The 14,944-nt window shown below is 36.5% G+C and overlaps 1 protein-coding gene and 1 pseudogene across 2 annotated transcripts; one reads left to right on the top strand and one right to left on the bottom strand.

Annotated features, from left to right (window-relative positions):
- The first annotated feature begins 503 nt into the window (after positions 1-503).
- Positions 504-4,557, top strand: LOC142638839 (disease resistance protein At4g27190-like; annotated as a pseudogene).
- A 2,019-nt stretch (positions 4,558-6,576) lies between these two features.
- Positions 6,577-14,728, bottom strand: LOC142639139 (autophagy-related protein 18f). 2 transcript variants are annotated; one of them, XM_075813250.1, is made up of 8 exons: positions 13,756-14,728; positions 10,007-10,471; positions 9,496-9,927; positions 9,068-9,304; positions 8,169-8,978; positions 7,892-8,067; positions 7,122-7,487; positions 6,577-6,847 (listed from the first exon to the last, which is right to left on the bottom strand). In XM_075813250.1, exons 1-7 carry the CDS (start codon positions 14,029-14,031, stop codon positions 7,124-7,126), a joined length of 2,760 nt encoding a protein of 919 aa, XP_075669365.1. In that variant the 5' UTR covers positions 14,032-14,728; the 3' UTR covers positions 6,577-6,847; positions 7,122-7,123. The 2 variants fall into 2 exon arrangements, with proteins under 2 accessions (XP_075669365.1, XP_075669366.1); XM_075813251.1 differs by having other exon boundaries at positions 7,901-8,067.
- Between the last annotated feature and the right edge of the window lie 216 nt (positions 14,729-14,944).

Raw genomic sequence — 14,944 nt, 5'->3', positions numbered from 1 at the left:
TTTGAATCACACTACTTTCTAAATTTCCCCCCGTCACAACATCAGTAGTGTTCCTATCTCTGAATTTCTTAAGATCTAATTATGGGCTTTTAGTGATCAAGAAATTGGGCTAATAAAAGTCCAAATCCATATTTCATATGCTTGACATGGTCCTCTGAGCTCTCTGTAGTCTGTACTTCAAATTAGTGAGTCTTGTTTTCCATGCTAGGCATCAAACCATATAGGGTATGTCAAAACTACACTTATTTTCAACCACGAAACTTTTACTACGTACCAATCAAAATTTAATTTCAAAGAGTAAGGGACTGGAGGAAATTAATGGAGCTATCAGCTATGGGACCCAAATATGGCCCAAATGACGTTTAAATGATAGGGACTAAGCTTGAAATTTCTAAGCATATGAGTCTGCCATTCTGGTGTGGTTTACTTTTTCCCCACTGCAAAAGCAATAATTGAGCCAGCAAATATGGTAACTACTAGCTACTTCTCATAACTGAGAAGGTGCACTTAATGAAAGTCTGCATAATGGTTTTCTTAGATTTGTTTCATTAGATCACTTTCAATTCTTTAAGCTTCTGGGCTGGTTTCTACTGTAGGTTCAGCAGTAACTTAAACTGGGACGGCATTTTGCGTGGCTCTGTCTTCTTCAAAAAGTCACAGGGGCGTATGCATCAAAGAGGAGGGGGTGGCGATCAGTGTGATTTTCTACCACCTTAAGTTTGTGACACCATCCCAAATTATACAAGGTATGAATGAATTTCTTATATTTAATTTTAGTGTACCTCTGTTGTAACTGAGATAATTGAAAGATAGTGTAATCAATTCGAGATGACCAATCTCCTAAACTTGAGAGAGCAAATAGACATTTTTTTATTAATTTTTTGCTTGCTTCATTCATAATTCCTACGTACATAAATACTAGTAAGGAGATCAGTTTCATCACAACCAAGTCCTAAAACATAAGATCCAACTCCTACTTAAATGTAAATACAAATTGAAATTAAATCCTAATCCCCATCCTAATCTATTGCATAATTTTATTAGAATTCTATTCAAATTCAAACTTCTTCAACTACTTCAGAATTATTTGCCATTTGGCCATGGGACACAACAACCTCTTACACGCTTTATCTCGTCCTTTCTTGGCTTTGTTTTGATAGAATTTATTGCATCCTTTTGCCTGCTGCAAGGTAGTGAAAATGTGTATAATTGTGCAGCTCTTTGCCTGTGAATTATTTTAAGCTTCCAGCATCTCAAGTAGAAACTTTTCCGGCATGGAAGCGGTGGGTGCAGTGGTGGGTGCAGTGGTGGGTGCGGTTGTTGGAGCACTAGTGACAAAACCTGTCAATCTTCTATGTAGCTGTGTCGGTTCTAAGATCAAGACCACTGTCAATCTGAAATCAAATATTGCTGCTGTTGAGAAGGAGATGAAAAGCCTTATGGATCGTATAAAAGAAGTCAAACATGAAAAGGAAGCAAATGAGAAAGAAGGAAACGAAATCAGAGCTCAAGTTGTAACTTGGCTTGAGGATGTCGAAAAACTTCAGCTTAGAGTCAATCCAATTCAGGGAAAGAAGCCTTCTGCATGTTTCTTAAATTGCAGTAAGCGGTACAGAGAAAGCAACGAAGTTGAAGGAATACTGGAAGAGATAAAAAGGCTTCTAGAAGTTGGAAATTTCGAATCTGGTATGGCTTATCCTACTAGAATTCCCAGAACAGTGGAGCATATTCCTGGACCTTCAATTCAGGGTCAAACAACAGCATCCAAAAATTTAGACGAAACTTTGAAGGTACTGCATGATGACAAAGTCCGGAGGATTGGTATTTGGGGAATGGGAGGAGTAGGCAAGACTACTCTGGTTAAGAACTTGAACAATGAGCTTGAGAATGCTTCTACGCAGCCTTTTGGCATCATCATTTGGGTTACCGTTACCAGGAATTTGGTCATTAAAATGTCCAGACACGGATAGCTGAGAGATTGAATTTGGAGGTTAAGATAGAAGAAAGCGTGCAGGGAACGGCTAGCCGACTTTATCAAAGGCTTGAGAGAGAGGAAAATTTTCTACTCATTCTAGATGATGTTTGGGAGGAAATTGAATTGGACATTTTGGGTGTCCCTCGACCTGAAGTTCATATTGACATCTCGACATATGGAAGTATGTAGGAATATGATGACTGATGTTGAAATTAAAATGGAGGTTTTGAGTGATGACGAAGCATGGCAATTGTTTAGTCAAAAGGCAGGGGATGTGGCTCATTTGGAACAAATTAAGCCATTTGCAGAAGCAATAGCAAGAGAAGGTTGCGGATTGCCACTGGCCATCATCACCATGGGAGCTGCCATGAGAAGAAAGTCAAAGGTCGAGCTGTGGAAAAATGCCTTAACAGAGTTGCGAAGATCAGTGCCTCCTACAGAAGACATTGAAGCTAAGGTGTTCGAGCGTTTGAAGTGGAGTTATGACTCATTAGAAGGTAACAACATAAAATCTTGTTTCCTTTATTGCTCTTTGTTTCCTGAGGATTTTTCCACTGAAATAATTGAACTAGTAAATTACTGGAAGGCAGAAGGTTTGATAGATGAAGGACAGAATTATGAGGATTCAGTCAATAGAGGACTAACTTTAATTGAAAATCTCAAAGACTCTTGTTTGTTGGAAGATGGTGGCCGTGAGGGCACTGTAAAGATGCATGACGTTGTTCGTGATGTTGCTATATGGATATCATCATCTAAAGAGGATGGATGTAAATCCCTTGTTCGTTCAGGGATGGGCTTCAGTGAGATTTCAGTTGGAGAGTTTTTAAATTCAAATTCTCTCAAAAGAGTTTCTTTTATGAATAACAAAATAACAAGGCTACCTGATTCCATGATACAATGTTCAGAGGCCTCAACTCTTCTACTACAAGACAATCGTACCCTTGTCACAGTTCCTGAGACATTCCTACAAGGATTTAAAGCACTTAGGGTATTAAATCTCAGTGAAACTGACATCCGGTCATTGCCTCAATCTCTGCTTCAACTCAATGACCTTCGTGCTCTTTTTTTAGGCAGCTGCAGATTTCTTGAAGAACTACCCCCACTGGGAATGCTTAGTAAACTTCAAAACCTTGATCTTAGTTACACTCATATCACAGAATTGCCAAGAGAGGTGGAAACCTTGAGCCAGCTAAGGCAATTAAACATATCCAACATACATGAGCTAAAAACCATTCGACCCGGAATTATATCCAGATTGTCTTGTTTAGAGATTCTAAAGATGTCACATAGTGGATTTCGTTTCCGTTTGAAGGGAGAGGAAGACGGACAGGCAACTTTTGAAGAGCTCATATCCCTTAATCGATTAGTTGACTTATCCCTCACATTGAATAGGATCCCATGTGACAGATCTGAAGATCCTTCGTGGATAAAAAGATTAAGAACATTTCATTTTCAGATTATCCAATCCCAAACAAATGGCTTACTAAGAACACATAACAAAATTAGCGATATGAATGGTCTTAATCTCTCACAAGAATCAATTGGGTGGTACTGGGGTAATTCAAGTTATCTGCTTTCAGATCGTTGCCAGATGCTGACTGAAATGTTTGAAGACTTTATTAAAAGTGCTGCCAGCTTTTCTGATTTAAAGTCACTTAAAATTTGCAACTGTACAATCAGTATAGGGCGAGGAGGAGGATATGCTGTCCGCTGTGACCTACTACCAAACTTAGAGGTACTTGAGCTCTTTGCTGTGAGTGGCCTACAAAGCATTTCAGAGCTGGCTGGTCATCTTGGGCTAAGATTTCATAAGCTAAAATCAATTGAATTGCGAGGTTGTTCTGAGATGAAATATCTTATCTCCTGTGGTGCCTTTATTCAGACCCTACCAAACTTGGAAGTAATCAGAATAACACGTTGTGATAACATAGATGAGCTCTTTAATTGTGATTCAGGGCAGAATAGGACTTCAGATCCTGTTGTTCCAAACCTGCGACAATTGGTATTGGAGCACCTTCCCATATTGATAACTCTTTGTAGACACGAAGAGACATGGCCGTGTCTAGAGCAGGTAGAAGTCGTTAGGTGCAAACATCTCAGAAGGCTACCTCTTACTAACCAGAATGCAGGTACCATGAAAGAAATAAAAGGAGATTCACAATGGTGGGATGCTTTGGAGTGGGATGATGACCAAACCAAATCAAGTCTGCTGCCTTTTTTCCATCCAAGGTAGTTGGAATTAGTAGAGGGATTTTTAGTGGCTTTGGTCTAAATAAGGGCTTTGGAACTAAGTTGCCATGGTGATTGTGTTTGAAAATTGAACGAAGACTCATTGAGTGAGTTGAGAGTTTGTTCATTATCTTAAGTGTGATAATACCATAAGCTCGAGAGTTTGTTCATTATTAGAGTGTGAGAAAAGAAAACCAATGCGTGTACTTGGATTTTTTTTTCTTTTTCTTTTTCTTTTTGGTTGGTGCTGGATGCATGTATTGGGAATTCAGAATTATTGAGTTTCATGTTTGTGTGTTAAGATTGAAAAAGCTTTGAGTTAGGCATAATGGGTTATAAAATTCAATGAGAGTTTAAAATTTGTAATCATTAATCAGTATCTTTCATAATGGAATCCTGTTGGTGTCCCCATGAAGTTAACTCAACAGTATTGAAATCGTTGTATGTTTTAATTTCTTGTTTATATGGATAGGCTTATTCTATCAAAAATTGAAATTTTGATAGTAGAGTTTCCAATTATAACAAATTTTAGGTAACTGAATCCAAAAATTTGGGACTAAAGTTTTTGTTTTTGTTGTTGTAGAATTTACATTATATCAAATTTTCAGAACTACGGCAAGTATGAGTAATAAATAAGTTGCAAGTTTCCTTCTAGACAACCCTCCCCAACCAGATGTTGACTACCACTTTTTACTAATTTTTCCTTTTCATGGTTTCTTCTTCTTTAAAGAAGATCCTATAAAAACATTTATCTTCTTGTGCAAGTAATATATATCAGATCCTCTCTTTTGACTTCAAGCATAAAAATTTTCGGATAGGCAATTGTGAATAATCTTCCTAAATATTTAATTGTAGTATTTTTTTTTTTTCTGTTATTTATTTGGATGCAAATAATATACTTTTGAAGTTTCATATTCACCTATTTTTTTTAGAGAGAATAGCAAATTCATATAATAAAAGATGCTGATGATAAGAATATTCAAAATAAAAGTATAATTGTAAACACCAAATTATCTTAAACTATGTTATGTAATAAAATAACATTATATCATTATATACTATCTATATAACAAAATGGGATCACATCTAACATTCAAAGAAAAAAAAATCATATTCTACCGCCGTATTCATATCTGTATGGTAATATAGTATTTGAGACCAAGTTAAAAGGTCCAATTCCGCCCCTGCTTAGAAATCATGTCATTTTCATCAACTTCACAAGGTAGAAATAAAAGCTCTTAAAAGTTAAAAGTTAAATCCAAGTCATCCAACTCACAAACACCACACTAAACAAAAGACTTGGTGGAAAGTGAACCAAAATTAACTGAACAGACCAACTTGGACCAAAGGAATTGAAATAGACCATATGGACAAAATTGGATAGAAAAGACTAAAATGGACCGAATAGACTAAAGTAAACCAAATTGTGTTTGAAGTGAGCCACCAGATGAACTATAATGCTTTGCTAATGTTACTTAACATGAGCACAGTAACAATAAATGTTGCATTTTAGTTTTTAAATACTGTAGTATATATAGACTGGAGTGTGAGAACTAAGAACACCAATGAGTATATTAAGAAGTCAAATATAAGTTAAGATTGAAAGAGTTTTGAGCTAGGCTTTTAGTAAGAGTCTAAATTTTGTAATCTACATCTTTCGTAATGGAATTTTGTTGGCGTAATCTTTCATAATAGAATTCGAAATTATTGTGTGATGTTGGTTGAATTTTGTTTTGATTTAATTTTTTGTTTATACGGATATGCTAAGACTAATCAAATATTAAAATTTCTGGTAGTAGAATTTCCTTTATATCAAAGACTCTGATAGGCAAATTTTGAAAAGGTGCAATGTCATGCTTTTGAAGCATTATATAGAGTGTCCTGTCAATGTAAATGTGTAACCTATAATTCTAGATCTAGGCATCTTTAGATCCTATGCCTAATTTACTGTTCTAGCCATCCTATTCATTTGTAATTTTGTACCCTGCAATACTGTCCTTATCTCATTGCCTCCTTGTTTAACATGTTAATGACAACTCTCATTGCATCTCCTACTTTAGAAAATACAAGCAATTTTCGTTGAATATTTAGCACTGTTGCTTGGGTGCAAACAGATAATGACCTTCGAACATATTTTTCACATCATCTTTGACAACTTTTAGAAAATATTACCTGAACGCATAGAAGCATCGACCCTTTTCCCCCATAACCCATTGAAGGATGTTGGAGGAACAAAACACACCACATTTCAGTCCATAAGTAAGAAGATGGACTGGTTAAAGAATCTAGAAACTCCATCGCAGAACAGGAAGAAACCCAATTAAACAGACACACAGAAATTACGAACCCACACATTGCTCTAGTATTTCATCTTTGATGAAATGCCAAAAGAGTGGTAGCATAATAAAATTAAATTAATAGAATAAAGAAGCAGTGACAAAGAGTGTTATTACATGATGCTATTATGTACATATTACATCTGATTATTGAGAAAATATACCAGACGTTATTTACAAAGTTGAGTAGACGAGATCCCAACAACATAGTATCCACAATTCCGCATCACACTATTCTCTAAATTTCCACCCATCATATTAACACTGTTAATAAACCCCCACTGGAGAAGAAAGAATATCTGCACACCTGAGAGAAAAGGGACAGTGTAACTCAAAACTGCCAGCAACAAATAGGGAAATTAATTCAAATGTGACTAAAAAGAAATCACAATGAGGCAGAATGAATTTCACTATTTGTACAAAAACCACCCCAAAGGCTTGGTACTCAGGTTGTACAAGCAAATGAAAGTTTGTGAAATAATCATCATATACTATTGCCTTTTCTCCAAATAATATATACTATTGCCAATCAATGCTCTCAGTAACTTCATTTTTCCATGTAATCCAAAAAAGGAACATACCTCTAATCAAACTCACCACCTTCATGTTCAAAATGATTCTCCATTTTCAGGCCTTCTTTGTTACTATGTACAAACTTGAGTTGAGCCTCTATTCTTAAGCTCTCTCTATTATTTACAGTCTCAAGCCAAGTCTTTGTTTTTGGGCTGTCACTATTATTTACAAAGCCCTTGGTTCCTACTGGCATCCGAGGACCATTACATTCAGTTTCTTCACTGGCACTGTGAAATTCTGCCACTGCAGCGGCACTGTCAGTCATAGAGTCAAGCGAGCCAGAGCTGCCCCTGCATGAAAGCCTGTCGTTTTCAGACACCCCAGACCTCTGATGCTGAAGTCGCCCATTGGTATTGCAATCTAAAACAGGGTTCCTGTATGGCACAAGAAATGGTACCCAAAAATTTCAGTACAAGCCTCATTATTGTGCAGAAAAGACAACTCACAAAGTCATCAGAAGCAAAAGAAATTACTGTCCACATTTAAGAAAATCATATGATTTTTATTCTATTGGTAAGTTGCACACCCACTCAGAGGATCTTGAACCCCTCTATAACATTCTTATAAGTAGGAGGAGCTATATAAGCTAGAGCTCATTGGAACATTAAACAAAACATATAATTACCATATGTCAGCTTTATCTAAGATTAAGTCTTTTTAGTATGATAATGTAAAGAATCAGGTGCCCATGCATCTAAAACATAATGGAAAAGCAATGTTATATATAAGCAACAGCCACAACCAGAATATATGTAAAATAAATAGACATCATAAAAACCTAGTGAACCTTGTTTGTTGGATTTTGGGGGTTTGAAGATAGTCAAAAACTGGAACCAAGTCTTTTGACCTTGCTTCAATCATGCGAGTTGGGATCCTTTCAATTTCAATTTCTCCCCTGGAAGCATTTTCTTCATTCATTTTGGTGCCTTCCACCAACATTGATTGAAAGTATATCTGGCAAGAAAATTTACAAGAACAAGGGAGATGTCAGACATCAAACAAATGCATGCATGATTGAACAAGCACAATATTACATTCCAGCAGAACACAAATACCTCATGTTTTGCCCACAATGGGATCCGAGGCTGATGCATCTGCAGTTCAGCTTCTGATATATAGAAATGATGTTTCTCCTCAGGAGTGATTTTTGCTTTCATGAATACACCCCCAGCTTCAGGATAGATGCTATTTCCTTTCTTCAATCCTTCAGGATATATTTTATTGCTGTCTGAATTCCCATTCTCACCATATATATCAATATTATCTTCTCTCTCTCTTCGGTTTTGTTTCTGACATATATTCCACTTCTGGATAGCCTCAACAACCAATCTTGCATCACATTCTGGTGCTGACTCATGACCAGTGCTTAATCCAGACACAACAGGTGTTGGGTCTAGACAAGTTGATGTTCGCAACACATATTGTACCATACAACCAGAAGGAGAAAAAACCAAAAGGTGGTACTTTGCCTTCGAAGAGCTGCAATCCACAAATAAAGCATTGCTTCTGCAATTATGGAATGATGAAGCAATAGCCCCAGAAAGGGAGCTCATCCTTCCTGTTGCAGCTGCTGCAGCACCACTTACAGTGCCTTTCCATCCATTAGTTCCATTCCTTATTCTGCTAACAACCGAAAGTGTAACTGGAGGACCAGCTGCACAAAGGCTCTGTTGACTAGGTGGCCATCGAACTGCTGGCTTAGTCATAACACCCAAACTGCTATTTTTTAGGGTAAAACTAGCATCAGCCGACTGGAAGTTTACTGATCCTCCAAGAGGATTAATAGCAAACAAATGGTTTGTCCCCCTTGATGAGCTAATCATAATCCAGTTGCTGTCATCACTGAAGCTAATATCCTGTATGACCTAAAAAACCCCCCAAAAAAAGGATAAGCACGAGACAATAACAATGAGATATCCGAGAAGCAATCACGAAACATTTATCCAACACTTACTGCATTTGTAAAACCACGTTGTAGTCTGTAAAGATGTACATAAGATGCACCAGCATCAGATGCAGAGGAGTTTACTGGCTGTCCAGGAATTATTTTGAAAACATTTATGTTGTGGCCCTGGACCGAAGCGGTAACTAAAAGGGTGCCACTAGGGTCAAAGCATAACGCTGAAATAGGACTCTTGTGTGCCCTGAACTGGGCAATAACAACTTTGCTTACAATATCTCTGACAATGACCTGATAAACAAAAGAAAACAATAAGAAGAAGGACCATCAAAATGTCAGTTCATAAATAAGTACTAGTAAATACCACAGCAGCATGATATTCCACAGAGTTGCCACATGTTCATTTATTGGTAATTATGCAATATAATTAATTCACCTAGGTAAAGAAACAAAGCAAAAACAAACTTGAGAAAAGCATGTACCATTCCAATGTTTTCTGCATCTGTTAAATGGCCATTAACAGTTCCATTGCCTTTCCAGCCAGGACTCCCCGATTGCACTGAAGTATTACTCTCAGGTAGAAGCTCAGAGCAGTATCTGGAGATCTTCTTATAGCCCATGTCTCCCAGGGTTACAATCCCAACTGCAAGTTGCTTGCTTGATTCTTTAGCATAGTGAGCCACCAGGCTCCCATTTGAAGGAAAACCAGGAAAGCTTGCAGAAGGCATTAGATGTTGTGGAGTGACACGCCCCGAGTTTGAGACTACAACTGGACTTCCACTATAAGCAAGCCATCGGGGACCCACCGCAAGAGGTCCATACCCTATGCCTCCAACACCAGGAGGCCCCATAACTATAGGGTTTGTAAGAATAGTATATTCCCTCTCTAAGGTTGTGGCATCAAAGCAGTGTATCTGCAATTCACAACACTTTTTAGCACTTTGATTAGGCAGAAGATAAGGATGCTCAGAAAATATACATAAGAAAGTATACCTGAGCTGCTTGAGAAATAGCAACAACTCGGGAACTGCACCTTACAGAATAAACAACTGATCTAAACTTTAGGACATGAACATAAGATTGAGATCTCAAGGAATAAAACTGAACAGCAGTAGGCAAAAAACTTCCATTCACTGAATCATTGTAGTTTGGGATGCTCCCATTGCAAGGAGTGGCTAACCCGTTCTGAATGTTACTACCTACAGAAAGGGACCCATCAGCACAAACTACTAGCAGCGGGCGGCTGTCTGCAAACTTGTCTTGTAATCTCTTTGATGCTATTGGCTTTGGTAGCATTTGCATGAATGAAACAGGACCATCATGTCTGGAAACTAGGTCACGGACATTATTTGCATCCTCAACATCCCACACCTGGAAACCAGACCGGTAGCCCAGCAGGAGAACTTGCCGAATGGCACCTCCCTCACCCTCTAACTTGTCAAATCCAGCCCAATTCACCTTTATAATGTGCAAGAAAAACATGAAATCGGTCATCTCTTCTTGTATCTCTCACTTTGAAAAAGATAAGACACACACACACACACACACACACACACACACACACACATCAATGCAAGATAAGACTCAACTATATCATGAACATATCATCTACTCAATGTGAAATTATCAAGACAAAATAAAATATTGAGTCCAAAATTTCCAACCAAATATAATCTATAATTAATTTTGAAATTTAAAAAAAAAAAAAAAAACATAAAACACAACTCATAAAATTAATTAATCTTCATTACAGATTAAAAACACCTCAAACTCACACGCATTGCAAGTCCACATTCAAGATCGCATAATCATGTATTGTAGGTGCAAATGCCTTGCAAGTATACATCCATTTTCATGAGAATTCGAAATCATTTTTTCGGGTTCTGTATAATCATTTCTACATCAACAGAAAGCTTTCTATTAATCTCTCCCCCCTGATTTATGATAACATGACATATACTTGGTAGCCATAGGATCTTCTATTAGCTATATTGTGAAAATTACACCATGCTACATATGAACAAAACAAAAGGTTCGTACCCAATGCACAAAACTTCCACTTTTGCAGGGTCTAGGAGAGGTTATGGTACGCAGCCTTACATCCAATTTATTGGACAAGCCTATTCCCGTACTCAAACCCGTGACCCGCCACTTTTGGCGGAAGGCACTTGCCATTGCTCAACCTCAATAAATACTTTACAGAAACTCCACTGCATAATGACCACAGACACGGACATGACACGATGCAAGACATGGTGACATGTCAATTCTAGAAAAATTAGGACAAGACACGTTGGTTGTTGGGTACCACAATTAATTAATATATTTTTAGGTATATTTTTAATATTTGTAGGAATATTTATATTTTGTGTTTATTTACAAGTTTTCGAAATATATAAATATCAAAATCTTTAAAAACATATTGGAAATTAAAAGAATTATTTTTCAATAATTTTTTTTTCTCCCATCATAACTAGGACACACTGTGCAGAAGTGTCCTCGGCATGTCCGACAAGAACGCATGTTGGACACAGACACACCAGGGGTTTTGTTTGTGCTTCTTAGGGGAAGATAGCGGATCATTTTCCATTCAATTGTAATTTTTTTATGCAGTGTGGAGCTGTGTGTTTGGAATTTTTGGGTTCATTTAGGTGATGTCGCATACAGCAGGGGCCCTACTGGTTGGTTGGCAATACTGGTTTGGAAAACGTTCTTTTGCTGTGTGGAATATAGCTCCATTACCTTTGGTGTGGATTTTGTGGAGGGAGCACAACCGCCACGCTTTTGAAGGTGTGGACGTATTGGAGTCTCAGCTAAAGATCTCTTTTTTTTTTTATAGGTAATAAGAGTTTTATTGATAAGAAAAGTACAGTAAAATGTGTTTACAATAGTAAACATACTGCACTCAAATTGAGTATTAGTTAAAGATTTCCTTTGTTAGACAACTTAGTTCATGGTCAAATGTTTTGGGTCTTAGTGATACTAGCACTATTACAGAGTTCACCGCTTTCATTTGCTTGTAATATTTGATATATTTTTATAAGTTTTTTAGGCTACCTTATGTAAATTTTTATGCATTAGGTAGTTCTTTTGTAATAAAAATCCTTATGCAATAAAAAAAATCATCAAACAAAGCTTATTTAAGGTTTAAGTCAGGACAGTCCACACTTATTAGAAACCATATTTCCCAAATTCATGTCATGTTCAATGTTACTGTACAGAAATAAAAATAAATTAGGCTAGATTTTTTTTCCACTAAATCAGTACTGCATAATAAGCAACAAATGCAAAATCTAGTTATTAATATAATTCCCTAATTTCTACACCCACAAACTAACTATCACAGCACTGAAAACTAAAAATGTAGGACAGAACATTGAAATTAAAATAAACTCAATTAATAATCTATTAGATACTTCACCATAGTTTTATCTAGCAAGAAAATGATTTATTTCCTTACTATTAAACTAACCTTCATAATAGCACAACAAAAGGTTAAAAGACGAGCACATACACTAATATCAACCGATGCAACCTATAAATTATAATAGGAAAAAAATATATATGTACAGTGATGACCTTAACCAATTAAGAAACTATGGTTAATGTTGGTTATCATCATTGCCACCACTCAAATAGTTTCCAACTGTGCCAACTACCAAGAGAGAAATGGCTATCATCATTGTTACTCTTATATAGAAACAAGTTGTCAAGTCTACCAACAAAAGCTAAATTCATTCAACTCTATGTAATCAATCAAATTCCTCAAAAAGTACTTAGCTGATGTAAAATAAAAATCCATTGGATGAGAAAAATCAGCATGACCTCACACGCACCCGACAAAAATCCTAAATTACACAGCCGATAACCCCAAATGTGTCCTGAACAATCAAGTCAAAAACACATGTATTGATCACAAAACCACACAGCTATCAATTCCGATACAACCAATCCTTAAAGAAGAGCATTAAGTCACCACAGCAGGTCATCTATAACTCTCTGAACTACCAATAAACCCCAAAAACTCCAACTTTTAGGCTGTCAAAACACATGGAAAGGCCTCCCACACACTCTAACATAGTAGATCACCCAGTACACCGCACAAGGAAGATCAAAATTTTCCACAATAATTGGGTTGACAAAGGATCATTTTTGCAATGTAAGAAACAAAGATTCACGCAAAACAACAGCACAACAAGTATCAACGCTCTGACCATTTGCAACTGCAACTTTCCCCATCCAATAGACTAACTTAAAATGGCCCAATTGAATACAGAAATCACCTCTGTACAAAACTCACTCACAACAAAACTTTACTTCTCACAATACAAAAACATTGCCTTCCCACGTTCAAAGTTTTGCATTAAAGATATTCAAAGTTAGGAATATCCATAAACTGAAACAGTAAGCAACTAAATATTCTTGACCACAATTCTACATTCCAACAACATATCAAACTAAACCAGTATTCATTTAATGGCATTTCCCCAATTAGAAAGTAAAGTAGCTCTCTCTCTCCACAAGAACAAATATGCAATCAAATCACCCCAAAACAAACATTGTAACACTAAAATTCACATACATGATACACCATAAATGAAACACCATATTATACGACTTCCACTCCATTAAAATTCCGAAATTTACATAACAAATAACAACTAGGCAAAGCTAAAAACTTCCCAAATTTATCAAATTGGCAATACTGATAAGAAAATAAACAAACCAATTACACCTCATACCTGATCATGGTTGACATCATCATCCCTATCCACAATTGAAGAGGCCACCGATGCCGCTGACCGAGCCACAGTGGATGCCCCGGATGACACGATCCTCAGGTAGCTAGATATGGCACGGAAGGAGCTGGGAAGAAAGCCACTAGGCCGACCGGGCCTAGGCACACCACCCTGCTGTTGTTTCTGACCATCATTCCTCATCCCAAGAACCAAAGAGAGCAAAAGAGCCAATACCCAGAACACCAAAATCGTTGATTCTTCAATATCACCCTTAATCATAACAACAGGCTGTTTCTGTTTTTGTTTTTGTTTTTCTCTCCTAAACCGAAAACCCAAGAAACAAAGAAACAGCCCCAACTCATTTAGCTTAGGCCACAAGTGTTTCCATCTCTTCCTGCTTTTTTTTTTTTTTTTTTTGCCTCAAACGAAAAGCATTCAATTTCAATTTCAGAAACAACCAAATCCACAGAAAAACCAACACCCAGAAAATTAAAAAACAAACAAACAAAAAAAGTCTTTGACTTCTAGTGTCTTTTTTGCACCTCCAAATTCTATATCATTAACCCAACAAATTAATAAAATTAATATAATTAAAAAGTTGCTTTGAGAAAACAAGGTTTCAATGATAAATCTTCAATACCCACAAACCCAAAACCAAAGCAGACTCAAAAAAATTATAGCTTTAAGGGTTTTTTTTGGTTCCTTTTCCTAAGCGATAATAACAATAAAATAATCAAAAAATTTGTACAAAAACCAAAAACAAAAAAAAAATATTTGAATTGAGAAAAGATGATGAAATCAAAATATAGTACAGGATTGGAGGAGAGATTCGAAGGGTTTTGGAAACGAAAACAGCAGAGAAATCGCCGGAAAACAGGGCGAGATCGGAAGAGAGAGAAAGTTATTTTAGAGAGAGAAAGAGAAGGATTTGGATAATGGAAGAGAGAAAAAATAGAAATCCATAGACTATAGAATTGGTATTTTTATTTTTTTGTGTTATGGGAAAATAATAAAGTCTCCCTGATTACGTCTCTGTCTCTATAAATAATAAATATATAAATTTTTTTTTTTTTTTTTGGCTTTAAGGAATTTGGGTTGGTTTGGTTCTCTATTTGTAGTTGTCATAGGACCTAGAAAAAAAACAACCTTCTATAAAAATAAAAAACCTCCCACACACGTCTTGTCTCTTATC

This window comes from Castanea sativa, chromosome 6 (genome assembly GCF_040712315.1).
Source record: "Castanea sativa cultivar Marrone di Chiusa Pesio chromosome 6, ASM4071231v1".
Lineage (NCBI taxonomy): Eukaryota > Viridiplantae > Streptophyta > Magnoliopsida > Fagales > Fagaceae > Castanea > Castanea sativa.
The sequence above is the reverse complement of the archived record's forward strand: the minus strand, read 5'-3'. Positions and strand labels throughout refer to the sequence as shown.